This window comes from Aedes albopictus, chromosome 3 (assembly GCF_035046485.1).
Source record: "Aedes albopictus strain Foshan chromosome 3, AalbF5, whole genome shotgun sequence".
NCBI lineage: Eukaryota > Metazoa > Arthropoda > Insecta > Diptera > Culicidae > Aedes > Aedes albopictus.
In genome coordinates, this window is record NC_085138.1 from 298,337,781 (window position 1) to 298,363,427 (window position 25,647).

General features: G+C 38.9%; 2 protein-coding genes across 3 annotated transcripts in view; both read left to right on the forward strand.

Moving 5' to 3' along the window:
• LOC109418646 (sodium/potassium/calcium exchanger 3) overlaps positions 1-1,206 on the forward strand; it is a 38,259-nt gene extending 37,053 nt beyond the window's left edge. The window contains exon 7 of the mRNA XM_029863702.2: positions 370-1,206. Within this exon, the coding sequence (XP_029719562.1) occupies positions 370-695 (326 nt within the window). The 3' untranslated portion in view covers positions 696-1,206. The remainder of the gene's footprint in view (positions 1-369) is intronic.
• A 9,322-nt stretch (positions 1,207-10,528) lies between these two features.
• Positions 10,529-24,196, forward strand: LOC109414799 (sodium/potassium/calcium exchanger 4). Of its 2 annotated transcripts, none has more exons than XM_029863700.2 (6): positions 10,529-11,238; positions 22,340-22,531; positions 22,609-22,745; positions 22,822-22,992; positions 23,080-23,779; positions 23,848-24,196. In XM_029863700.2, the coding sequence occupies exons 1-6, from the start codon at positions 11,169-11,171 to the stop codon at positions 24,171-24,173; spliced, it is 1,596 nt and encodes a 531-aa protein (XP_029719560.1). In that variant the 5' UTR covers positions 10,529-11,168; the 3' UTR covers positions 24,174-24,196. The 2 variants fall into 2 exon arrangements, with proteins under 2 accessions (XP_029719560.1, XP_062698181.1); XM_062842197.1 differs by lacking the exon at positions 10,529-11,238 and adding an exon at positions 11,344-12,113.
• The last annotated feature ends 1,451 nt before the right edge of the window (positions 24,197-25,647 follow it).

Below are 25,647 nucleotides of genomic sequence, written 5' to 3' on the forward strand. Positions count from 1 at the left end.
CATTATGGTTCATAATGCAACTCATTTCGGTTGCATTATGAACTTCGGGATAAGTATGTTGGAGCACGTGGTCGTTCCCATTGAACTACCGCGGAACACGGTGCTAGTGATGAAAATGATCATATTCTAGCGAATAATTTTGGTCATTGCGAAAAAAAGTTCTACGCAACTTGTTGCAAAATTCGATTTCTACAGCACGAGTCGTACATTTATCAAACGAGGCTTGCCGAGTTGGATAAATACGAATTATTTTGCAACTCGTTGCATAAATAACTATTTTAGTTCTGGAGCATTTGCCATTCTCAATGGAGCCTTAAAAAAGTTTCGTTCAAATCATTACAATATCGTAATATTTTCGGATTCTTACAGGAAATGGTGCTGTTGGCGTGTCGAACGCCCTTGGCGCTAACTCGTTGTCCATTGTGTTTTCGCTCGGTCTGCCGTGGTTTATCCGAACGGTGGCCGACGGAGCCAGTACCACCAACGCGTACGTCATAATTGCCTCCCATGGAATGCAGTACTCCATCATTGCGCTTCTGTTCGCCGTGGCTTCACTGTACGTCGTGATCTACATTGCCAAGTACAAGCTGAGGAGACGCATCGGTCTGGCGTTGATTTTCTGCTACGCGATTTTGGTAACGTTTATGTTGCTCAACGAGTTGGATATCTTCTTCCCATCCGGGAACGTATGTTGAAGGAAGAACCGTCTCGCTCCGGTTGGCATTTTGCATCGAATGTGACTTGGTAGAGTAAGTAGATCCTGATCCAGCGTGACCCTGTGCGGTAAAACATGCTACTCACTCCTCCCGAGACTATTGGCTAAGTTAAGGCTAACTGTGCTGATTTGTACATAAATTACTCCCGAATGAAACCAGTAGAGTGCTGATGTGATATTTTTTACAGTGTATTAAAATGATATTATGTTGATGAAACATACAAAATGTTCGTAGTGACCGCCCGCCATAGTAGTTCGCTATCAGTGTTATAAGCGCATAATAGCAATGGAAAGTTATCGGGTTTCTGCGGTTAGTGATTTAAGTTTGTAAAAGTGTTGATTGATGTAAGATACCTTCTAATTCCTAACAGATCATATGGCAGGCCAATTGTGACAGTAAACGTACATAAATGCAATTAGCAAATGTAACAATTTGATGTAATAAAAAATATGATTGCTTGAGCAAACATCATTCCTCAGTAAAATTCATCCGAAAAGTATTATGTTCAGTTAAAAAAAAACAGATTATTTTCTCGTCCAAAATGTACTGAAGCGAAAACGGCTAATAAGACAATCCATAGGTTCATATTGCAGCGCAGTCTCAACAATAATAATAAAAAAACAGTTCATAATAATTTGACCCGAAATGTTAAGTCATGTAAAGGCTCAAATTTGCCTTGCATATAAAAAGGTTTAGTTTGCGCCCAAGGACTCGAAGTACGCTCAGACTGACTAGAAGCCGTTTTCTTTCCGTTGATATGAAAAGTAATTCATCAACTTTTGATAAGCAACATCTTGCGCCCACATCCGTTTATTGTACTCACAATGTTATTATAAACACATCATCATTACAAATATGTTCATAGTAATAAATTGCAATAATTCATATGATTTTAATCCACTTCTAAACATTTTGTGAGTGCTTACAATCGCGCTTATAGAGATTTCGAAGATTAGGAAGCGAGCGAAAGTTTACGTTAGCCAACTATCAAAGCAGTGCCTGCTAATTCCGCAATGACCGACCAGCTCAGGTTGCCTACCTGCTAAGTACTTTTTTGTGTTTTTGCGGTGGACAAACTGGACAAGGGAGAAAGCCCTCTCGCTATCATTGGACGGTATCACATCGAGGCGGTAGGTATCGTGATTGTCTCTGTCTGTATGAGCGAACCGACATTGAACCGTTCGGTTTTTGCCACCTGTGCTTTGTCGAATGCGACATCGCAAGTTTGTGGCCGCGCAATCGGCAGCATTCGAGCACGAATGCAGCAGGGAAATTATGCAACGAAATCTGCACGTACACCACTGTTGCCCGAAGTTGAAGTTAGTTTTCGAAGTAAAGTTTGTTGAACTTGAGAAGTTTGTTCCGACATGTCCTATATGCCTACATGCTTTTATCAAGAACAAGATCAGAATGGGCAAGCAAGATGAAATTGTGCAATAAGGTAATTTTGCATGTGAATCAAAGTAAATGATGATTACAGTAGTTTACAGCATTTTTGAACTTGCTAATGATCGTATTTGGTGTAAAATCATGCCCTGAGTTCGAAAACGCGAAGGAAAAAAGTTACAGTAGAGCGGAAATTTTTTCGACTTTCCATACAAGGTTGATCATTTGAAATCGATTTCTATTTGTTCTATTTTTAAGCAAAGTCGCTCACTTCACACATCTCATTCTCCGTAATCAATGCTCCGATTGAGCTGAATTTTTACAGTAACTCGCCTACATATGATAAGTCAAATAAACACTGAGAAAGATTTTTTAAATTGTTTTTTTCTTATTGAAAAAAATACATCTCGTCACATATTTTTAAAAATTTTGCTAAAATTTAAGAAGATCATCCCTAAAACTCGCCAATATCTTGAATTTCATCAATCTGTCGCAAATCCTGCCTTCAGATTTTTTTTTCTGTTCGGATGAGCCACTGCGACCAGTATTTAGATCTTTTGTGGCAATACCCGTATCCTTAGTATTTAGCGCATGTCGTATTACTCCATTGTCATTGAGAGGCAATGGAGCATCGATTTCTGTACAGATCTAGTTTTGTTACCTCAGAGGTTCGAGAAATCGAATGTGATGAAAAAGTACCGTTTTCACAGGGAAACGAGTCCCAGCGAAAGTGCGCCCTTAATCACACATAATCGAATCTATTTCTGAGAAAAACAAAACGGTAGAACTGATACACTGAAACCTCCATTTAAGTCGATGCATGGCTGATCGAAAATATTTTTTACCGTACAGGCAATGACTAAACTATACAGTTTTATATTTTTTGACAAATCTCCTTTGTCATGCGAAGTGTTAAAAAATATAAAAGTCTATAGTTTTGTCATTGCCTGCATGGTAAAAATTATTTTCGATCAACCATGCATCGACTTAAATGGAGGTTTCAGTGTATTTGTCCATGCAGCGGAACTCTGGCTTCATCCGTGTCTTGCTTCTAGTTTAGTCCCAGGACAACATTGAAAAACCCGGGGCTTTAGGCTAGTTGCAAAACGCTGTCAAATTAGAGAATTCGTTCGGTAATAAGAATTCACGTGAGTCCTTGTATCACCAGTACTTATCAGTCCTTAGTAGGTTATTACGCAATTAGATACGCAAAGCATGTTTGTTTTCCTTACATCAAGTGTAGTCTCGGCGAGGACAAACCGAGTCTTTAACTATCCGTAAGGCAAAATAAATGCAATTTTAGAAACTGTCACTAGTAACAAGGGCTTTGTACCATGAATCCTTATTACCAAAACGCATTACCCTAGCTTAACAAGCTGGATGACACCAGGGTTCAGTTTGGTAGATCTTAGTCCGTAACGCAACCCAAAAGGGAGATCTACCCACGTTACGGGCTCCGTTAAAGATCGAGCATGTTTTAAACCCCCTCAACCATTCATCCCTCAGCACGGGTCGCCTGACACCTTGGATTGGGGTTCCCTGTTTGGTGGACTTTTACCCCCGGAACAGGAGGTCCGTAGTGCTATTCTAAGCCGGCAACTACACGGGCATGCCTTCAGATGATCGAATGGTATTATATTCAGCATTTATCTTATGGAAAAAGATTTGAAATTGGTTGAACGAAACGCAAGATATTTGAATTTTGGTAAATTCCATATTTTAAAAAGTTGTAAAACTCGATATTGGGCTAAAGCTCAAAAACTGCTCTACTTAAAAATTTCTGAAGCACGGTTTCGAAATCAGCGTTAAATTGTGCTTCAAAAAATTTGATCATTGACAAAAGTGTACGACTTTCGTTTATATCAAAAAATATCCAAAAGGAACGCAGAAAAAATATTTTTTGGATGAATAATTATAGTTCATATATTATTTTTAGAATTATTTCGATGGGCTTCTAGTATTAGACGGACATGATGACACAGTGCCTATCACTTCTGATTCTTATACAGAAGGCCCTGGGCTCAATCTCTAGGCTTTACTTTCTTTCTCTTCAGCCATCGCTAGAATCTAAAACAGGTTAAAAACTGTTTCCTATAACAATGTAAATGTAATCACAGGTCTATGGTGTGATTGACAACAATAAATAAATAAATGAAAGAGGTGTGCAATCAAAAGATTTTTTTTCTATGTCCGTCGTTTCAATGGTCCATGACGTCTTTCTCAAGGGTTAAAAAATCGATCTTCGTCTGGTGGTATGAAATAATGCACATAGAATGCAGTCAAATTTTGGACGGACTTCATCAATTTCTATTTTTTATCAGGAATAACTAGAAAATTTTATATGGCGGGTCACACCGTTATAACACCGGAGTCTGCAAGGCCTAAAAACCCACAAATTCAAGAATACATGAAAGAGATATCGACAACTATGCCTGTCACTGACGTGCTACGAACTGGGGCCACCCACACACCAAAGTGAACCCTCTTCCACAAAATCCATTTCCCAAAACCACATCCTAGCAAGAACTTGTGTAGACGTAGAGAACTCAACGATCGCTTGTGGGCAAGTGGATCCTCGAACCCGTGCGATTAGGGCTACCAAGCTTCTAATCGCACCATACTATGGGGTGAGGGTTCGGTTCCCGTTCCTGGCGATGAAACTTTTTATGAAAATAGTTACTTTGCCGTAGCCACTGGTGCGTGTGTTTCTTGTCTAGTGTTAAGTTTCATTCCTTCTGTACAAGCCTCTGGCTTCAGACGGTGTCCGCATCTTTTTTATTTTAATTGGACAATTTCTTTTTTATATATTGGACAATTTTATCCTAAAATAAAACAAAAATGATGGAACAAAAAATACTAGTTTAATTATTTTCAGTTTCTCACAAACCTCCAAACACAAATACCCCAAGAGTTTGTGTGTGGTTCACGGTGAAGATGCCAGTCGGAGGCAGGAATCCGCTTTTTTGTGTTATTTTTTTTCGCGCTGTTGTCATTCCATGTGTGGATGTGCTTCGTTGACGGTTAGGGACTCAACAAGTGGTGTGAGCGAGTGCTGCAATCAGTACTCAGAGCGAACTATAGGTGATTATCCGGTGTGTTTGTTCCTTGTTATTCTCTTTTTGTGGATATTATTTCTGTTCTATCTTGTACCATAGGTGCAAGTTGGTATTTTTATGTTTGTGTTGTCCTCTTTTGAAAAATGTTTACATTGACTTTACCATGAATGTCGATAAGGAACCCCCCTCCTTCCTCCAAGCGTGACGTACTTAATGGATGACTCCAAAGGTTGATAATACATTGTGCAACTGTCATTCGTTCGGGTCAATCACGGAGTAGCATCCATAGATATGTGCAGTCAGTTTAAGCTAAAACTGTAGAACGGCTTTTAAAAAGACTTTCTCAATCTTTCATTGTATAAACGACCATACGACCTATACACAGGAAATCGAATAAATTATCAATCTTGCTCATTCCTAACGTTGATTCATGCAGTCTTGCCATTGACTGATAAATGTATGTATATCCACCCGCTACATGAAGACCGCCTGCAGTACGGCGGACGATCGCCGTGACAATAAATTATTCCCACCATCAAAGGTGATGGCAAATCTTCGATGCGTATCACTCCTACAATCATTCTCTTATCAGAACAGCACGGCAATTAAACATGACCGAGCGAAGCAGTGCAAGCATCATCACCAACCATAATAAGCCAGTCAGCTGTGCCGCGCGGGCTAGAACGGGGACTTTTGTTGTTTCGACGGTTAACATCACCGCGGTGATGGAGATTCCTATGCTGTTTTTAATGAACTTACACCATAACCGCAGTCAGTGATTCCCACCCGGTGTGGGGCAAAAAAGGTACAGCACCTATCTGATTATGGATGTACAAAACTGAATGGGAGACGCGATATCACGCGAGCGGCATAACTAATCAACGTAAATCAGTACGATTGTCTAGAAGAAAGTGGCACTCTCACGTGTCGATTGTCGCTTCTGATAGATAATGAAGGGCGATGAGATGATCAGTAAGACTGTATCTCTGGAAATGTTACTTAATAGGTGTCATGGAAAAGTTAGTTACACGTAATATAAAAGTAGGTAAATAAGAATAAACATATTTAGAAAATATGAGTATTCGCGGTGCCCTACTCACCAAGGGATTTCCCTTTGAATCATAGTCCCAATCATAAAAGGGTTTACTATCGAATACTGGCGCCACATGAGGTGTATCCAGTAATAAATGACTGATATTCGAGGAAATACCCAACACACTATTTGTCAAGCCTGCCACATATCACTGCGCTTCGGAATCGCTTTATCAGAAGCAAGAGATGTTCGGGGAAGAACCGCCACGCAGATGCGGAGACTTATGTGCTCGACTGCTCACAAGAGGGCAAACATTTTGACAGCCATAAGTGGTTTGGGTGATTTGAATAGTATTTCCGAATAAATACTTCTCGCTCTACTCAACAAAAACCTTACGCAGAAATGTCATCGTAAAGTGATTGTCATCTTAACAAAAACAAGTCGGTATGCCCGAGCAAAACATGATGATACATTTTGGCCCACCGATTGAATGGATTGAATCACTATCGAATGGAAGAACTGCGAAAAATAAAGGAACAATTATGAATAATAATCACAAATATGCTGGACCGCATTTGTTTTTGACATGAATTATTTCGAACCAAAGTCTGAATAATACAGAAAGCAGTTCATGTTAGAAATTGGAATACTTTTTATGTCATTTCTAATAATGTTACGTTTCAAGTATAAGTCATTTTAGCCAGAGTGAAGTCTAGCAGGATTGCAAATCGGTGCTTAGCTGGTAGTGCAGCCTGGGCACTGTTGTCCTTCTGACTTCAGCTAGATTGAGGAGGTACGACCCGAGCGTCTGTTCACCAAGGAGGTGCGGCTCAAACAGCTTCTGTTCTGGCATCCAGCGGCTGAGTATGAAATGCTGCACCAACCCCAGCTAGATCCAAGGTGGTAGCCCCATCAGCGTGGTCGTCCCAGTGTTGGTTGGGACGTTAAACAGAACTGACACGATGACCCTCCGGCGAGACAGTAGTGTTGGCGTAAACCCAATAGGCCACCCGTCAAAATCCCCATTGCGAACAACATAGGAAAAAAAATACAACTCGATGCAATCAGCAAAGACCCACGCGACGAAATAAGGACTACGATTGCAAACATGGAACATGGAATTGTAAGTCATTTGGTTTCGCAGGATGTGACAGGATAATCTACGACGAATAACATCCCCGCAACTCCGCCATCGTGGCGTTGCAGGAACTTTGTTGGACTGGACAGACAGTGTGGAAAAGCGGGCATCGAGCGGCTACCTTCTACCGAAGCTGTGGCACTACCAATGAACTGGGAACAGGATTTATAGTTTTGGGCAAGATGCGACAACGTGTTATCGGGTGGCAGCCGATCAACGCAAGGATGTGCATGTTGAGAGTTAAGGGCCGTTTCTTCAACTACAGCATCATCAATGTGCGCTGCCCACACGAAGGGAGACCTGATGATGGGAAAGAAGCGTTTTACGCGTATTTATAGCAAACATACGATGGTTGCTAGCCGCATGACGTGAAAATCGTTGTCGGCGACATGAACGCGAAGGTAGGAAGGGATGAAATGTACAGATCGGTAATCGGGCGAAACAGTCTGCACGCCGTATCGAATGATAACGGCCAGCGATGCGTAAACTTTGCAGCCTCTCGTGGTATGGTAGTCCGAAGCACCTTCTTCCCCCGCAAAGCTATCCACAAAGCCACCTGGAGATCACCCGACCATCAAACAGAAAACCAAATCGACCACGTTCCAATCGACGGTAAATTCTTCACGGTTATAACCAATGTCCGCACATACCCCAGTGCGAATACATATAGATTCGGATCACTACCTAACCCCTGTATACATGCGCTCAAAACTTTCGACAGTTCTTACCAAGGTTTTTATATAATGGAAGGTTAAGCAGGACGTTTAGTTTGTGGAGAAAAGCAGAGGAAGCCAAATTTCAAAGGAATTTGTTGAGGGGGGGTGTTTGTTTTCAGAATTTCTCACGGTGAAAAAATAATGGCCGCTCAGCCAGTTTTGACATCTAAGACTACCTTAGAATATGTAAATACCTTGGTTCTTACCACGCGTCGCAGTCGAACGCCGCGGCTCAACATCGAGCAGTTGCGTAACGTTGAAGTGGCTCAAGACTATGTGCAGCATTTGGCAGTAGCCCTATCAACGGAAGGGCAGCTTGGCGTAGCTACATTTGAAGAAGGCTGGAGGGACATCCGATCCGCCATAGGTAGTACCTCGGCTGTAGTACAAGGCTTCGCGACTCTGAACCACTGAAACGACTGGTACGACGGCGAATGTGGATAGTTGAAAAACGAGAAGAAAGCAGCATGGGTGAGAATGTTGTAACACCGTACGAGGGTGAATGAGGCACGTTATAGACAGGCGTGAAACAGGCAGAACTCAGTCTTCCGGAGAATGAAGTGACAGCAGGAAAAACGAGATCGCGAAGCGATGGAAGAACTGTACCGCGCTAAGGACACACGGAAGTTCTACGAGATGCTGAACCGCTCGCACAGAGGCTTTGTGCCGCAAGCCGATATGTGCCGAGACAATAACGGGAGTCTTATTACGAGCGAGCGTGAGGTGGTCGAGAAATGGCGGTAGCATTACGTTGAGCACCTCAATGGCGACGTTGCAAGCACCGAATTTGGCGTGGTAACAGATCTAGAAGTACGTGCTCAGGAAGAAAGATTTCCAGCCCAAAAATCTCTAAGAGATTGAGGAGGAGGTTGGCCGGTTGAAAAACAACAAAGCCGCTGGAGCAGACCAACTACCAAGCGAGCTTCTAAAATACGGTGGAAAAACACTGGTGAGAGCACTACACTCGGTCATTACCAAGATTTGGAAGGAGGAAGTATTACCGGAGGAATGGATGGAAGGTATCGTGTGTCCCATCTACAAAAAGAGCGACAAGTTGGATTGCGGGAACTATCGCGCGATCACACTACTGAGCGCTGCCTACAAGATACTCTCTCAAATTTTATGCTGCCGGCTATCACCGATTGCAAGAGAGCTCGTGGGGCAATATCAGGCTGGATTCGTGGGTGAATGCGCTACAACGGATCAGATGCTCTCCACCCGCCAGGTGTTGCAGAAATGCCGCGAATACAACGTGCCCACACATCACTTGTTCATCGTATTCATTCATTCGTAGCGTATGATGCAATCGATCGTGAACAGCTATGCACGAATACGGATTCGGTTGAAGAATTCGTGTACTTGGGCACACTGGTGACCGCCGACAACGACATCAGCAGAGAAATTCAGAGGCACATTGTGGCAGGAAATCGTGCTTACTTTGGACTCCGCAGAACTCTACGATCGAATAAAGTTCGCCGTCTCACGAAGTTAACCATCTACAAAACGCTGATTGGACCCGTCGCCCTCTATGGGCACGAAGCATGGACCCCACGTGCAGAGTACCAACGCGCCCTTGGAGTTTACGAACGGAAGGTGTTGCGTACCATCTACGGCGGAGTGTAGATGGAAGACGGGACTTGGAGAAGGCGAATGAACCACGAGCTGTATCAGCTACTGAGAGAACCAACCATCGTCCACACCGCGAAAATCGGGTGGCTACGGTGGACGGGTCACGTCATCAGGATGTCGGATAGCAACCCAATTAGAATGGCTCTCGAGAGTCATCTGTACAAGAAGACGTGGTACGCAGCGAGCTAGGTGGGTCGATCAAGTGTAGGACGATTTGCGGACCCTTCGCAGAGTGCGGAACTGGAGACACGAGGCCATGGACCGAGTAGACTGGAGACGACTTCTACTACAGCAGAGGACACTCAGGCCTTAGTCTGACCGGTAAGTAATAATCACGATTTCTTTCTTTAATTCAGGGTCAATGTATTGCGGAAAAATGCGAACATTTCAAGAAAGATTTGATAGGAACATTACATAGATTCATTTGATAATATCTCCAGGTATTTCAGGTAATCATTTGTTACAGAATTAGAAAATTTCACCACAATGTTTTGACCCCTCAATCAGACATAATTCCCCTATTGTGAGTTCATCTGTTTAGCAGAGCGCAACTTATCAACGGAAAACCATTGAGAGCGACACTAGGTTATCTTGTTTTGTTTTTGATGAAATTGCTCCGATTTTCGAATTTGTGTAATCTAATTGACAGATAACCGGTGGTATCGTCTCATCTGTTTACAGATTTTTTATTGCAAGCCCTAATAAACCGGAACGATTTGTTGTTGTCTGCATCTTATGCGCATCGCAATTTAGGGACAGGGCGGCAAAACTCAAACGAGAAATTTAACAAACAAATTATTAGAATAGGTAATGGTTCACCATTTATTGTCCCACGACCGGGGCTCAGTGTCTGCTGCGACAACCCGAACCACCTCCATGCGCCAGTAGTGCCAGACGAGACAGTTTGGTCACGATCCGTGGAAGCAATCAACGACGACAACGACGACGGCCTGCTCGAATCAGTCAGTCAGTCGGTAAGTGAGACGCGAATTTGAAGTGCCCCAGCCATCGCGTCGGGTACTTCTCACCGATAACCGGTAGATAAACATAAGGAGGAGAACCGTGTAATGAGTAGAATGCAACCGCACTTGAATGGCTTGTTCGCGGTAAGCACCACCGATGACCGTTGTCGCCGCCGCCGCCACCGCCACCAAACCCGGCAGTGAGAGTGATGACGATGATGATGACGGTTCCAGGTGATAGGGCCCCGTTGTCCGAGCTGATTTATATAGATGCCAGGGCGAGCGATTTAGGTTTCGCTAAGCATTTGTGAATGAGACGCCGCGAGCGTTGGACACGCGTGATTTACAGCAAGTGTGGGGTCTCATCGCGACCGTTGTTGTAAGGGAACCGAGCGAGCGCGCATCGCAAAAATTCTAGACCGGCGTGGTGTGATTTGTCAAACAATTGTGCATTTTGCGCGGGCTTTGAACGGGCTTCGTCGCCAGATGCCCGGAGAGTGAAAGTGAACTTTGTGATATATAAAACGTTACGATGGAGATTCTTGGGACTAGTGCGAGTGTCCTGCTTGCGGTGGTTGTTTGCGGAGTAAATTCGATCTATGGTAATTAGAGACCTGAAACAGGAAACTATAGAGTCAAATCCTTGAATTCTGCAGTATACAAAGAAGACTAATCAAAAATCTTAAGTGGAAGTTTGCTACTAAACAACGATAGTTACATACTTAAATGAGATAACTGATAAAGATGTAAAAAATAATAAAACAAAAAATAAAATAAATTTTTAAAAATTAAAATTTACCATACTTATTGGCATTCTTTCATTAAATAAAGAATCAGTATGATCCAGATGTTAATTAGAGCGCAGGGAAAACTGTCTTGTCATTTTGTTGACTTTTTTTTAAACCATTGTTCAATTCTTTTTAAATCTATAGATTCTGCCAAATTAGTATGTCTTATAAGATGTTGTTCCCTCTTTAGTAGTAAAGTTGATGAAATTTCATTAAAGTGCTGAAAAACCACCGCCTGTTGCACACAGCATGGTACTACTAACGGTGACAGATCGTGCTATTACCGAGAGCTGAAGAACTGATACATACATGCATTGGATCCTACGGAAAACTTAACTGCCAAAAATGTGAACCTGTACTATGTTTTTGTGTGTTTATCAACTTGTGTTTCAATGAAATTAGTGAAAACATCATATAGACAAGTGAGACAATTGTAGTAACTGAAAAAAAGAGCGCTGTAGAAACATTTCCAACTTCTTGAAAAATTCATAAAGTTTTTATAAATTCCGTGTTTTGCTGGGATATTTCATGGGGATGCTTGAAACCCCTTGAGTATTTTAATTGGATTAATGAAACGGATCGATTATCAGTGGTACACGAGCTCTGAAAACTAAACTTGGTTCCCCCAGTTTAGGTGAGTTTCGTATAGTTACAAACAAGGAACAATTGAAATTGGAAGCGATTCTATGGTAAGAGGACAAACATGCTGAAAGACCAAAATTTCATTGACACTAACGTGTTGAAAAATCAGCGCGTTTTTTTTATTTTATTCTTGGAATTGCTAGTGCTAGTTCTTAATGAACGTCATCACAGAATAATTTGTTTTCTAGTCTAGTCAAGTCTACTCTACACAATACATACACAGTCATTCATTGAAAGAATCCTGGAAAATGATAGAATCGACTACTTCTACCATTTTTCTTGTCATTATTAATGCTTGCAGTACATCGAAAATGAATTACAAGCATTAAAGCGGCCAGGCCTACTGTGCAGCGTTTTTGATTCTACATTAAAACCATTAAGGCCGGGACATCTCGTACCAACCGCTAAGTTTTATATAGAAAGCCAAATACGTGAAATATCGGTAAGGGTGACGATGCTAAGAGGGTTTATGTCACCCCATAGTCCTTGGAATCCTGGGATGGAACACAGGTATTTGGTCCGTGTCCTGGTCCTTGTGCCTAGATTTAAGCGCCTTTGCTCGCTCTCTGAAACGAAACAAAACACTGATTTCTAGGAGTGGAGGAGCTGTGACGTAACACAAACAAGTTACTTAATGGTTTATGAACGTCGCCCCGAAAGAAGAAGGTGCAGTTTCGATTGCTTGAAGGCGCGCGTCCTGAAAGGTTAATAAGGAGTGTATCGGAAATTAACTGTAAACGTTCAAAATTCTCTATCTCGAAGCATGGTTGGTCAGGTCTTTTTATTCCGGTGCTTTTATCAAGTCTTCACAATATAATAAAGTTTGAAACAGCCTGAAGAAAATTTGGACAGTATTTAGTATGGTTGAAAATATGGATCAATGAGTATACCACACAAAATAACAATCTGTACAAAATGCTATTTTTTTTTAAAAAAGTTTTAATAATTTGTAGCGAAAAAAATTGTCTGAAAAAAAATTTAATATGCGGAGTAATTTTTTCTTAAAAAAATTGAATAAGAAAAAAATAAATATTTTCCCACAGTTTACGCGATTTATTTTTTTAGGAGGTGTACAGAATTTTAAAACATATGTTTAATCTTAATCTTAATCTAAAGTCAAACTTTAATGATTATTTTTAGACAATCAGAGTTGCCATTTGTTTTTTCAAAGAATTATATAGTATATCCAAAAATAAAGGAATGCTTTTTTTTATTTTTAAGGCTGTTGTGAACATTTTTAGTTAATTTCCGATACACTCCTTTTTGAGCCTTATGCGCATTATTTGGATGTTTTGACTTTACAAGGACAATATTTTTTTTAGAATAAATGCCCACTGTTTCTCATGTTTCTTGTGTGCATTTATGGATGAACTATTATGCAACCGATCTTAATTTTTCTCATCATCTAGAGCCTGAGGGTTGTTCTGGGATTCCTTCTGGAATTTTCCCAGAATATTGTACAACCAGTTATTCGTATGAAACTGCTGGATGTATTTCTCAAAAATTCATCTAAAATTTTTTATGAAATTCCTTCAGGCGTTTCTTCAAATACTCTTCCTGCTATACCTTCAAAAACTTTCACAAAATTCCTGCACAAATTCCTTGACAGATTGAAAACGAATTCCTCTAGCGATTCCTTCACAAGTTTCATCAAAGATTTCCCCAGTTATTTTTTGAAGAAATTCCTGGAGAGATTCTTGCAGAAAATTCTCTTCCCTTCAGAAAGTTCTCTCCCTTCATAGCTTCTTTTAGGAATTTCTTAAAAAAATACTTCAGGACTTATTTATTGGTGTTTCTCCCGGAACATCTCAAGGAATTCAACTTGGAACGACTGCAAAACAGTCTTCATTTCAGAGTTTCCTGAAACAAAAAAATCAATTTGTTTAGAATTTGGTTGTCGTTTGGTGTGTCCTTCAAGATTTTTTCCATATTTATTTTGAATTCCTGCTGCTAAATTTTCCTCCGAAATTTCTTCTAGGGATTACTATTTTGATCACTCGTAATTTTCAGAAGTATTTCCAAGAGTTCTTCCAGGCTTTGCTTTAAAACATCCTCCAGAAATTCTTCCAGAATTTTGTTTTCGATGATTTATTCAAGAGTTTCTCCAGGATCATTATCAACAATTTCTACATGGATTCCCGTAGATTGTTTTTTCAAAGGAGGAAGAAATTGCTCCGATGTTCAATTCTGAAATTCTTTAATAGTGATCTTTAGAAATCCATTCGATGATTTTTTAAAATATTCCAGGAATTTATATTTCAATTCCTTCAAAAGTTTTTCTTAAAACTCTTTTATGAATTCCTTCAGAGCCATCCCAAAGAGTTCCTCCAGGTATTCCCTGCAGAGATTTTCCCTGAAATCCTAGAGGAGTTTTCTTCATTCAATTCCAGCTTTTAATTCCAGCAGAAGTTTTCCATAAAAATCGTCAAGGAATTCCTCCAGGGCCAATCGAAGCAGTACCTCCAGCTGTTTCTAAAGAATTCTTCCAGGAATTTTTACAACAAATGCTTCAGGAATATTCTTCAGGAATCAGCAGAAAAAAAATCTGCTTAGAATCTCCAGATGTATCTTAAGCGATTCCTTTAGAAATTCCTTCAGGTAACTGTTGAAGTATTTTAATATGATTTCATAAACAGCTTCTGTAAAAAATACGTGGAGGAGTATCTGAAATAGTTTTTGGAGAAATCTCTGAAAGAATCCCAGAAAATATGTCCGAAGGAACCGCATGTAATTCTTTTTTCAAAAAGAAACCATCTAGAAATTTCTTCAGTTACCCCTCCTAAGGGACTCCTGTAGGAACCCTGCAAATTCTGAAAATAAAAAAAAAATCCATGGAAAAATTTCGGAAGATATTCCTGGCTGACATTCATGAAGAAATCCTTAAACTACTGAAGGAATCTCTGGAGACATTTCTTGAGGATTTTTTTGAAGATGTTACGGAAAGAACCCATGAGATTTTTTTTGTATACATTTTAATCTGATCCCTTTAGAAATCTATCGAGATACTCTTAATGAATCCCTGAAGTAATATCTGAATGAATTCCAGGGATATATCTAAAGAAATTCTAGATGAAGTTGCTGAATAAATGCATGATGGGATTTCTGAAAACACTCTTTGAGGAACTCTTGGCGGTATTCCTATGAGAATTTATTAATAAATAATTAATGTATTCGTGGAGGAATCCGTTAAAAAAATCATGGAATATTTTCTGAAAGAACGTATTTTTAAGAGTATTTTGAAAGATTGTCTGGAGAAACACTTAAGTACTTAAAAACAATTCTAGACATTATTTTTGAAGAATTTCCAAACTTTATAAAGAATCCGAGTAAACATTCTTAAAAGTTTCCTCTTCATACATGTGTTCATAAGAGATGGATAAATTTGCGGTGCAGCTAAGGGAATGACGAAGCGTGATCAATGAGATTTGAATTTCCTTGTAACAACCAAAATACCGTGTCATTGATTGGAAAAGCACTTGTGTCGCGTATAAAGGTTGTGAGTTCAAATCTCACCTGATCTGTGTTTATTTTCGCAATTTCACTAATAATGTATCCATCTGTTCACATGTACGTTGAGTTGATTGAAAAATCTTTAATTGACCACATAGATTGGTATGCTGAAGACTTTGCACTTAAGTCTAACTTTGCTGAGCTAAATTTGTTATTATAAAATTATATTAGTCATACATGATCAAAATTTCAATGCATTCGGTTCATTGAATCCGGAGATATAACAGCTTTAAGTTGTCTATCAGATAATTATAACTTTTTCTGGAATCTTTATAACTTCGTGTAGAATGGCCCGATCTTTTCCTTATTTTGACCACTGATACACAATTGTTAACTAGTTGATGAACCTACAGTAAAAATTTGAGAATATTTGATGCCCTTTTCGAAAAGTTACAGCGAGTTGAACATTATTTGAAAGTGAAAATTTTACCTGTCCCAGTTATTTTGAGTATCCCCTGTATATCTCTTTAAAAACTGCTTGTTTTTTGATATACCGAACGGTGCTTAGTCTTGGCCAACCCTTTTTTTGTCTAACAAGCATTGGATCACTAAAGGGTTATACCCGAGCAGAGGGGAATATCAAACTAATAACTATCAAATCACATAATCTGTTTTTATATCTTGTTTTGTTATTATTAACTTATCAAGACATAAGTTTTCCATAACATGTTTTGTTTGACAATCTTATTTTGTTATGTTCAAGCTATTGATATATGTACACCCATAAAATAATATTTTAATCATATGTTTTGTTATGGAACAAATTTTATTATTATACTACTAGCTGTCCCGGTAAACGTCGTTCTGCCTGCCCACTGTTTTTTTTACATGCAACTCTGTAGAAAAATTCCCCGCAAAATGGAATTTCAAACTTTCTCGTTTTCGGTGCGTACCCAGTCCGTTTTCTCTATTATTTTTTCGTATTTGTATTTTGTATTTGTATTTGTATTTATTAGATTTGACGTAAGCCTGGCAGTTATAAACTATTTTTCAGGTCAAGGAAAGTACCTTACAGTATAGAGTACAAACACGTCGGAGCCCTGCATGAATGAAACACTGAAAGAATGGTGTTCATCCGTTGGCTCGTTCCCGAGCCTATTCGTGACATACAAACACCATTCCATTTTTATTTATATAGATTGAGAGTGTACAAATATTTAATAAACTATAGCACAACAATAACAAGTTTTGAAACTGAAACTACATCATTCAAGATTTTGTTTACAACCCATTGTTTACAGCATACCGTGTGTACGATCTAATTAGTTCCTCTAATAAGGACTGAACGAGCATTTCGGTTTATTATTTTATAAACACTTCGATAATTATGACCAGTTTTATGTTCCTTTTTTAGTATTTAGTTACGTACACTGTAGTGCATACTTGATCGAACGAACGCCGATTTTCATACAAAATGGCCATGTTTGAGATGCTGTAACTATGGTTTGCTTTGATGGATTGAGCTGAATTTTTGACGCGGAACTACTAATATGCAGAATTTTACGTGTACAAAGTACAAAATGTTTTCGTTCATAGGCCTGGGCGTGGCAAGGCGTTGAAAAATGTGCAAAAGTGATCGGACAGCGGTACCCTTTTGATTTACACGCGTGCCGCTGTCCGAACTTTTACTATGTGACATCAAACTAATCATAACTAATTTTGCTTTCGGATTGTTATCAATAACTTTCAAATAACAACATTTGTTATTGAAATATTTCCCAAATTCATTGTTATTATGTTGTTATAGAACTAACAAAACATGTTATTAAATTGGTCTTCCAGGAACATTTTTTTGTTATGATTTTTGTTATTTTGCCGCTTATGACAGCTATGTTTATAACATAATTTGTTATGTTAATAACATGAAAATAACTTATTTCATTACTCAGTTATTTGCCAAAATAACACATTTTCTTATGCTGTTGTTATTCCCTTCTGCTCGGGTACAGTCAAAATTTGGTCACACAATTTGTTTCATAACTTGAGACTGCGTACACCAAAACAGCTGATTTTTGGACCAGTATTAGTACATTATATGTAGCTTATACCATAAAATTTTCATCAAAATCGGTTTAGTATTTGCGGAGATATTGTGAATCCTGAAAACTGCAATTTTAAAATTTTGTACAAAGAGGATTAAAAAATAAGAACACATTTTTACTCTTTTTTTTATAGAGCCAGAAATACTGAACCAATTTCAATGAAAATTTTTCTGTGTGTAAAGTATACATATCGAAATGTTGTATAAAAAATTCATTCAATTCAAACACATATTTACTGTTTTATTTATAGAGCCAGAGATACTTAACCCATTTCAATGAAAGTTTTTCTGTATGTGAAGTATGCATATCAAAATGTTGTGTAAAAATTTCATTCAATTTTATCCAGCCGTTACAAAGTTATATTTGCTTAAGTGGCACCCGGTTAGCTTTTTTCATATTCAAACTGCTACAACTTTGAAAGTATTCATACAAAATGGCTCAAAATTTTACTAAGAACGTATTTTCATAATAGTCTATACTGTAAAATTTTGATAAAAATCGGAGCAGTATTGGTAGTTCTATAATCAAAATTGTGCTTTATTGACCTTAAATTTCCGAAAATTTACTATGGAGCGCCTTTGTACAAAATTTTAAAAAGGTAAGTCGATGGTTTTGTCTATATATCAACCAATACTCAATCGATTTTGATGAAAAATTTATGGTATAAGCTACATATAATGTAGCATTACTGGTCCAAAAATCAGCTGTTTTGGTGTACGCAGTCTAAAGTTATGAAAAAAAATGTGTGACCAAATTTTGACCGTATCACCCTTTATATGCTGTCTTAGACAAAGTTGTTGCGAATAGAATTACCTATAGCAATGCCAAAAGTTGTTGTGATTGAACGCTTCCAGCGCCACCTAGAGTCAGGAACCTGAAGCTGTGTTATTTCTGCACTTATTTTTCACAAAAACTCCAAACTCGTCGAACGTCTCCTTTTTACCTATCAATTTTCCTCAAATTTTCGCTGAAGCTTATGGTAGTCTCAAATGGCAAATTAAGCTAGTGAAACTAGAAATATGTTAGGTGTGAATTTTATTAAAAATGTTTGGGCCACCCTATAGCTCAAATTGGTATTTCTATCTGGTTTCCGCTATTTTTTTTTATTTTTTTTTTTGCAAATAGGGGACAGATGTATCCATTGAACCAACGTATTTTTATTAATAGATGTTGACCGATATGCATATAAAGAGTAACACTAAATCAGACTTGCAGCTGTTCTTAGGATCGTTCCAAAAAGGTTATCGATATTAGGACCAGTTTTTTCATCCTAAATCAAGGAAATAGGTTTACAATTGTTCTGGTAAAAATCATATAGTACTGATCTATTTTAGAATAATTTTTTAAACGCCCTTGGTGTGACTGTCATCATTTAGTGCAAAAATATCGCAAGCATTCTCTACCTAGTTTTTCTTTTTGAACATCCCAACTTTTTTTATTTTTTTTTCCCGGAAGCCTATTTGGGATACCAATTTTTCAAGATGAAAACATTTTAAGAATTTATGATAATAATTGTTAAAATATTGTTTTAATATATCTCTATATTTTTTTTTATTTTCCGAGTAACTTCAAGGAACATGATTTTATAATATATCAATCCATCAAACCCCCCTTACCATAACAAAATGATTAAGGAAAAATTGATAATATGTTCACTACAAAGGAAACATCTGAAAAGGTGACCAAAATATCAAATTTTCAATAATAAAAAATGTAAATATGCTCAAAAAGAAACGAAAAACCAAAGATGTATAGAATAGTCCTTAATAACAGCCAATAATATAAAACTTTTTATTGCCCAGGCAAGAAAAAATACCAAAATGATCAAACTATACTCCGTTAAAAGGCGGGGTTGGGTGTTAGAGGGGAAATCAATTCAAGATTAGTTTTAAACACTGTGTATACTATTTTGAAAGCAGAACTGGTATTAACAACTTCTTGATACGAATCATTAACTTATAAAGAGGATCTTTTTTCAATTATAAAATTGTAACTCGAAACCGAATTGTGGGATTGAAATGTTGTCTTCGAAGATGCTTCAGGATATTTAAAGGCATTTTGTAAAAAAATAAAGTGAAGCATAAATCAAGTGCGTATCTATGTAGGTGCCTTCTTCTTCTTTGTGGTGTAACGACCCAACTGGGCTTTTCAACTAAGCGTTCTAGGAGTACTTGCATAATTATTAACTGAAAACTTCCTTAGTCAATGATCAATATTATTTGTATATCGTGTGGCAGGTAAGATGCTTTATGTATTATTACATAGGTACTCCATGTCCAAGACAATCTAGGAAATTTCCTTTATGAAAAGTTCCTCGACCGACCGGTAATCAAACCCGTCACCCTAAACCATGGTCTTGCTGAATACCCACGCAGCTATATGGGCCCTAGTTTATTAATTAATGTTTAATTATATTTTCCACATTGTTGTATGCCACCTTGAAGTCGATGAAGAGGTGATGCGTAGGGACCTGATATTAACTGCATTTTTGAAGGATTTGCTATGTGATGTTGACCGGCCGTTGATAAAGCCGACTCGATAGCTTCCCTCGAACTTCTTTGTTTTTGGTGACAGACGACAAAAGATGATCAGGAATATGACTTGGTAGACGGCATTCAAAATGATAATCACATTGAAGTTCTCATATTCCAAATGGTCGCCCTGATTGTAAATGGGGCTGATTAATCTTCCGGTAGCTGTTCCGTTTCCCAAATTCTAACTGTCATCCAGTGTAGGCAGGAGGTAAACTTTTCTGGGTCCATCTGGATGAGTACAGCTCCCGAGAAGGAACGAATAACTGACACATAACTGCAGCATTCCAAAGTCAGGTGTCGTACCAAGTCCAGGTGTTGATCGGTTACTCAGGTATTGAAAATAACTAATTTTGGTATTTTGTAGGTATTGATAATTATAATATATCCAATAACCAATAACGAGTTATTGGTTTGTTGTTGAGGACTGTTTGAGGTATTATTCAATTATGGAAAAATCATCGATTACCATTTAGGTTTTGTCACGTGTTATGCACAGAATATACACCAGTTATTATTTTAGGTATTTTACCTCTTATGCAGGGGGTCTTAATACCTCATTCAGGTTGTAGGTATTCGATTTTCCATACCTGAGTTTGGTACCACTCTCACCATCTGCTTTGTTAATTTTGAGCTGGTGGATGACATCCTTAACTTCCCTCAGCGTGGGAGTTTGCGTCCTCTGCTTCACTGACGTTAATCATTTCTTCTGGTTGGTGACATTCACCTCCAGCCAATAAAATCTAAATTTTATTTTTATTCTCTAGCTGTATTCTAATAATCTACACCACAGCGTATAATAATATAAATTAAATACTATTGCGCAGCCCGCTAACATTGATTGTTTCAACGCGTGCTCTTTATAGTTGTCAACTGCATATTATCAATATTTAACAATCATCTGCGGGATACCGTCGTGCGGGGCTACTTTTGAAATGCGGGGCTACTTTGGACACTTTTGAATATGGATTTTTTGAATTCAAAATATGGTTCAAATCTGTTTGATGTCTTAGGAACTATTATAAAGCAATAGTTTTCCCTTCATTTGGTTGAAATTATTTTTCAAACAGACCGTTTATTGCTTGTCAGGACGCGAAAAAACATCGAATAAACCAATATAATATACATAACGTATCAGAACATTTGGTCTGTAGGCATTGTTTCTACAGTTCATAAATTTCAAAGGGTTGATCAATTCATTCAAAATGTATCAACGTTGCATATACAATCGAATATTTGTATCGTTATACGTTATAAATAACCGTTTCGCCCAAATAAAGGATTGATGGTCCCTTTTTTCAGGCTATCTATATAGCAATATCACGCTGCTCATAATACCAAAGGCAGCACAGAACCATCTTAAAACGCATATTTTTATTGAAATTATGTATGATACAGTATAGGGTATCGCGCCACTTGGGCGGTGGCTTCTATATTCGTCTGCTTTCTACTATAACTCAGTCAATTTTTAACCAATTGACTTGAAATGTTGTACACGGGTAGATACTATACCTATTTCACCACATTCCAAAAATTGTGTCAATTGGTTCAAATTTGACTGAGTTATAGTGGAAAACAGACGAATATAGAAGCCACCGCCTAAGTGGCGCGATTCCCTACTACAGTATTGGTACAATGTAGTTTTCCAAATAACCCTGGAATTTGAAATGCAGTTTTGTTATAGATAAAAATTTCCAAAGTAGCCCCCATCCGGTTCTATATGAGATGTGTCCGATTGGTGTATGAACAACTTTTTTGTTTATTGATGGATTTGGCTCAAATTTTGCATACATCCTACATACATATTCACAATTATTGTGTATAAAAATTGCGGAAATTCATTCACTAGTCTGGGAGTTATAATGTCATAAAGTTGAAAAACCATGAAAAAGTGTATAAAGAAGCCCCGCACGACGGTACGTAACAAGCGCACAACCGAAGTATTTTATTTGACGTGCTGGTTGAAAACGAATGTTCAAAAGATTCTTATCGAATCAATCTCTTGAGAAACGTTTGCGTCAAAACGGTGGTCTTCCCCGTTGTTTACTTCGAAAATATTGATATCCAAACATAGATACCGATAGATTGACATTAGATAAATCACTTATTCAGTTGGGAGATGCCTGCCACCTCACTCGTGGGTGTAGCGCCGCCAATGGGAATAACCAATCGTCTTGTTTCCCGTTACAGTTCCAGCACTATTTGACTTCGTCAATCACATGCCGCTGTCGAATGACTCCTCACTCAACGAAACAGCACTCCTGCTGGACTGGGACAGCCGGGCCAGCATAGAGTTCGTCCCGGGTGCCAATGAATCTCTATCCCCAGTGGTTTGTGTCCTTACAACTTCGATGGATGATCTGCCACCGGATTTATTCTCGAGTAAGTAGAACGGCTGAGGTGGACCATACCTTAATGAATGACTGAATTTTCTTTTCCAAATTTTTGCGAAAGTTTAGAAACCGAACGGCTCAACGGAGCGATTTTGCTTCACTTCTTGGCAGCCATCTATTTCTTCACGATATTAGCGTACGTGTGTAGCGAGTACTTTCTACCGTCGGTGGAATACATTTGCGAAGATCTGCACCTGTCCGAGGTATGCCATAGTAGCGATTTTGTCTGTATGCACAGTTGGATTACATTTGAAAAATATTTGCGTTTGAATTTTGTAGGATGTAGCTGCTGCTACTTTTATGGCGACGGCAACATCCATGCCGGAATTCTTCACGAATACCATCAGTACCTTGGTGGTAGACTCCGATATGGGTTTGGGTACGATCATGGGATCGATGCTCTTCAACACCTTGGGAGTGGCCGCGTTGGTTGGCTTATTGACCAAATCGGTAAGTTGGATTTTTGTCCATTCTCGCTCATCTTTGTGTTGTCTTAACTATACTGTTATTTATTCATCACTTTCATCACTTCCACAGCACGTTCAACTTGATTGGTGGCCGTTGACTCGCGACTCGATTATCGTTATCATCAGTACCAGCTCCCTGGTTAGTTGCCTTTGGGACGAACGAGTCTACTGGTACGAATCGGTCGTGTTCGTCGTTCTCTACGTACTATACTTCCTGGTGATGTTCCAAAATGATCGCATGAAGCGAATAGCAATATCTTTGATTGAAGATCGTTGGAATCTCTGTCGAAGGCTGGAGAAGAAATCCTCAGATGAACCTCAATCCGAGCATAAAAACCATCGAAAGTACTCGATAGCCGTACTGGGTGAGGCAATCAACGCCAATTTATGCATTCCCACCAGTGATAAGGAAGCTCCTCGTATCTCCTACGATTTCAGTGACGAATCGAACCAGTCAGATGACAGCAGAATGCACCTTCTAAAGATAGCGAAAGACTCGTGGCTGGGTGTGGCCTGGTGGTTTTACACCTGGCCCTTCCGGGTGATCGTCAAAGTAACGATTCCAGATCCTCGAAAGTATCGCAAACTATATCCGCTGACATTCGTAATGTGCATAGCGTGGATCGGTGGAACAGCCTACATGGTGTTCTGGATGATGACGATCATTGGCAATACGTTTGATGTTCCGGAGACGGTCATGGGGCTTACCTTCCTGGCGTTTGGCGGATGCATGCCCGAAGCGGTTTCAGCCATTACAGTCATCAGAAAAGGTAAATCACATTTGCTTCTTGAACAGTCATTGAACACTGTTTAATTGATGCATTCTCATGGCCAACAGGAAACGGATCGATGGGCGTGTCGAATTCTCTTGGTGCAAATACGCTAGCCATCCTGTTCTCTCTGGGACTACCCTGGTTCATCCGGAACATGATGGAAGGAGGAGCCACCACAGGAGCCTACATTGAAATTAATTCCTATGGAATGCAATATTCAGTAATGGCTCTATTTTTAGCGATAGGTATTCTCTATCTAGTACTATATTTATCAAAGTTTACACTGAGAAAACTAGTAGGATTAGCGCTAGCGATTGCGTACTTGATTATTGTCACTTTCATGATTCTAGTCGAATTAGATGTATTTTTCCCATCGAAGAATATTTGTTGAATATATTAATTTGTTATTAGTAATGGATTATGTTATTATAAATGTGATGACAGTCTGTTGATATATACACTTTTCTACCTTATTATCTACACTCTTCTACCCTTTTCCGGTCGGCGGGGCCCCTTCTCTGTTACGCAACTATTCGGACCAGATGTTCGCCATCCGCCAGGCGTTGCCGCGAATACAACGTGCCTACTAGGGCAGTTCAGATTTCAAACATGTCAAAACTCCCATAAGTTTATTACAATCCTTAGTGCAAAACTAAAGTCCTCAAAAATTTCCAGCCATTTTGGTGATGATTTAATGGTGGCCCAAAGGCAAAATAGTTTTATATGGGAATTACTATGGAGAATTTTTCAAAAAGGTTCCCCGCGCTGTAGAATATTTTCACATGGGTGAAGTCATAGGGTCAAAGTCAAATCGAATTCATCAGATCTCAATGATGAATGTTGCTAGACTAGACTAGACTAGACTAGACTAGACTAGACTAGACTAGACTAGACTAGACTAGACTAGACTAGACTAGACTAGACTAGACTAGACTAGACTAGACTAGACTAGACTAGACTAGACTAGACTAGACTAGACTAGACTAGACTAGACTAGACTAGACTAGACTAGACTAGACTAGACTAGACTAGACTAGACTAGACTAGACTAGACTAGACTAGACTAGACTAGACTAGACTAGACTAGACTAGACTAGACTAGACTAGACTAGACTAGACTAGACTAGACTAGACTAGACTAGACTAGACTAGACTAGACTAGACTAGACTAGACTAGACTAGACTAGACTAGACTAGACTAGACTAGACTAGACTAGACTAGACTAGACTAGACTAGACTAGACTAGACTAGACTAGACTAGACTAGACTAGACTAGACTAGACTAGACTAGACTAGACTAGACTAGACTAGACTAGACTAGACTAGACTAGACTAGACTAGACTAGACTAGACTAGACTAGACTAGACTAGACTAGACTAGACTAGACTAGACTAGACTAGACTAGACTAGACTAGACTAGACTAGACTAGACTAGACTAGACTAGACTAGACTAGACTAGACTAGACTAGACTAGACTAGACTAGACTAGACTAGACTAGACTAGACTAGACTAGACTAGACTAGACTAGACTAGACTAGACTAGACTAGACTAGACTAGACTAGACTAGACTAGACTAGACTAGACTAGACTAGACTAGACTAGACTAGACTAGACTAGACTAGACTAGACTAGACTAGACTAGACTAGACTAGACTAGACTAGACTAGACTAGACTAGACTAGACTAGACTAGACTAGACTAGACTAGACTAGACTAGACTAGACTAGACTAGACTAGACTAGACTAGACTAGACTAGACTAGACTAGACTAGACTAGACTAGACTAGACTAGACTAGACTAGACTAGACTAGACTAGACTAGACTAGACTAGACTAGACTAGACTAGACTAGACTAGACT

Excerpts from the sequence above, each read along its gene's own strand:
- LOC109414799 (XM_029863700.2), top strand. The coding sequence starts at position 11,169 with ATGGAGATTCTTGGGACTAGTGCGAGTGTCCTGCTTGCGGTGGTTGTT. Across the intron at positions 22,532-22,608 it reads GCCACCGGATTTATTCTCGA|AAACCGAACGGCTCAACGGA; the intron begins GTAAGTAGAACG and ends GCGAAAGTTTAG. Across the intron at positions 23,780-23,847 it reads CATTACAGTCATCAGAAAAG|GAAACGGATCGATGGGCGTG; the intron begins GTAAATCACATT and ends CATGGCCAACAG.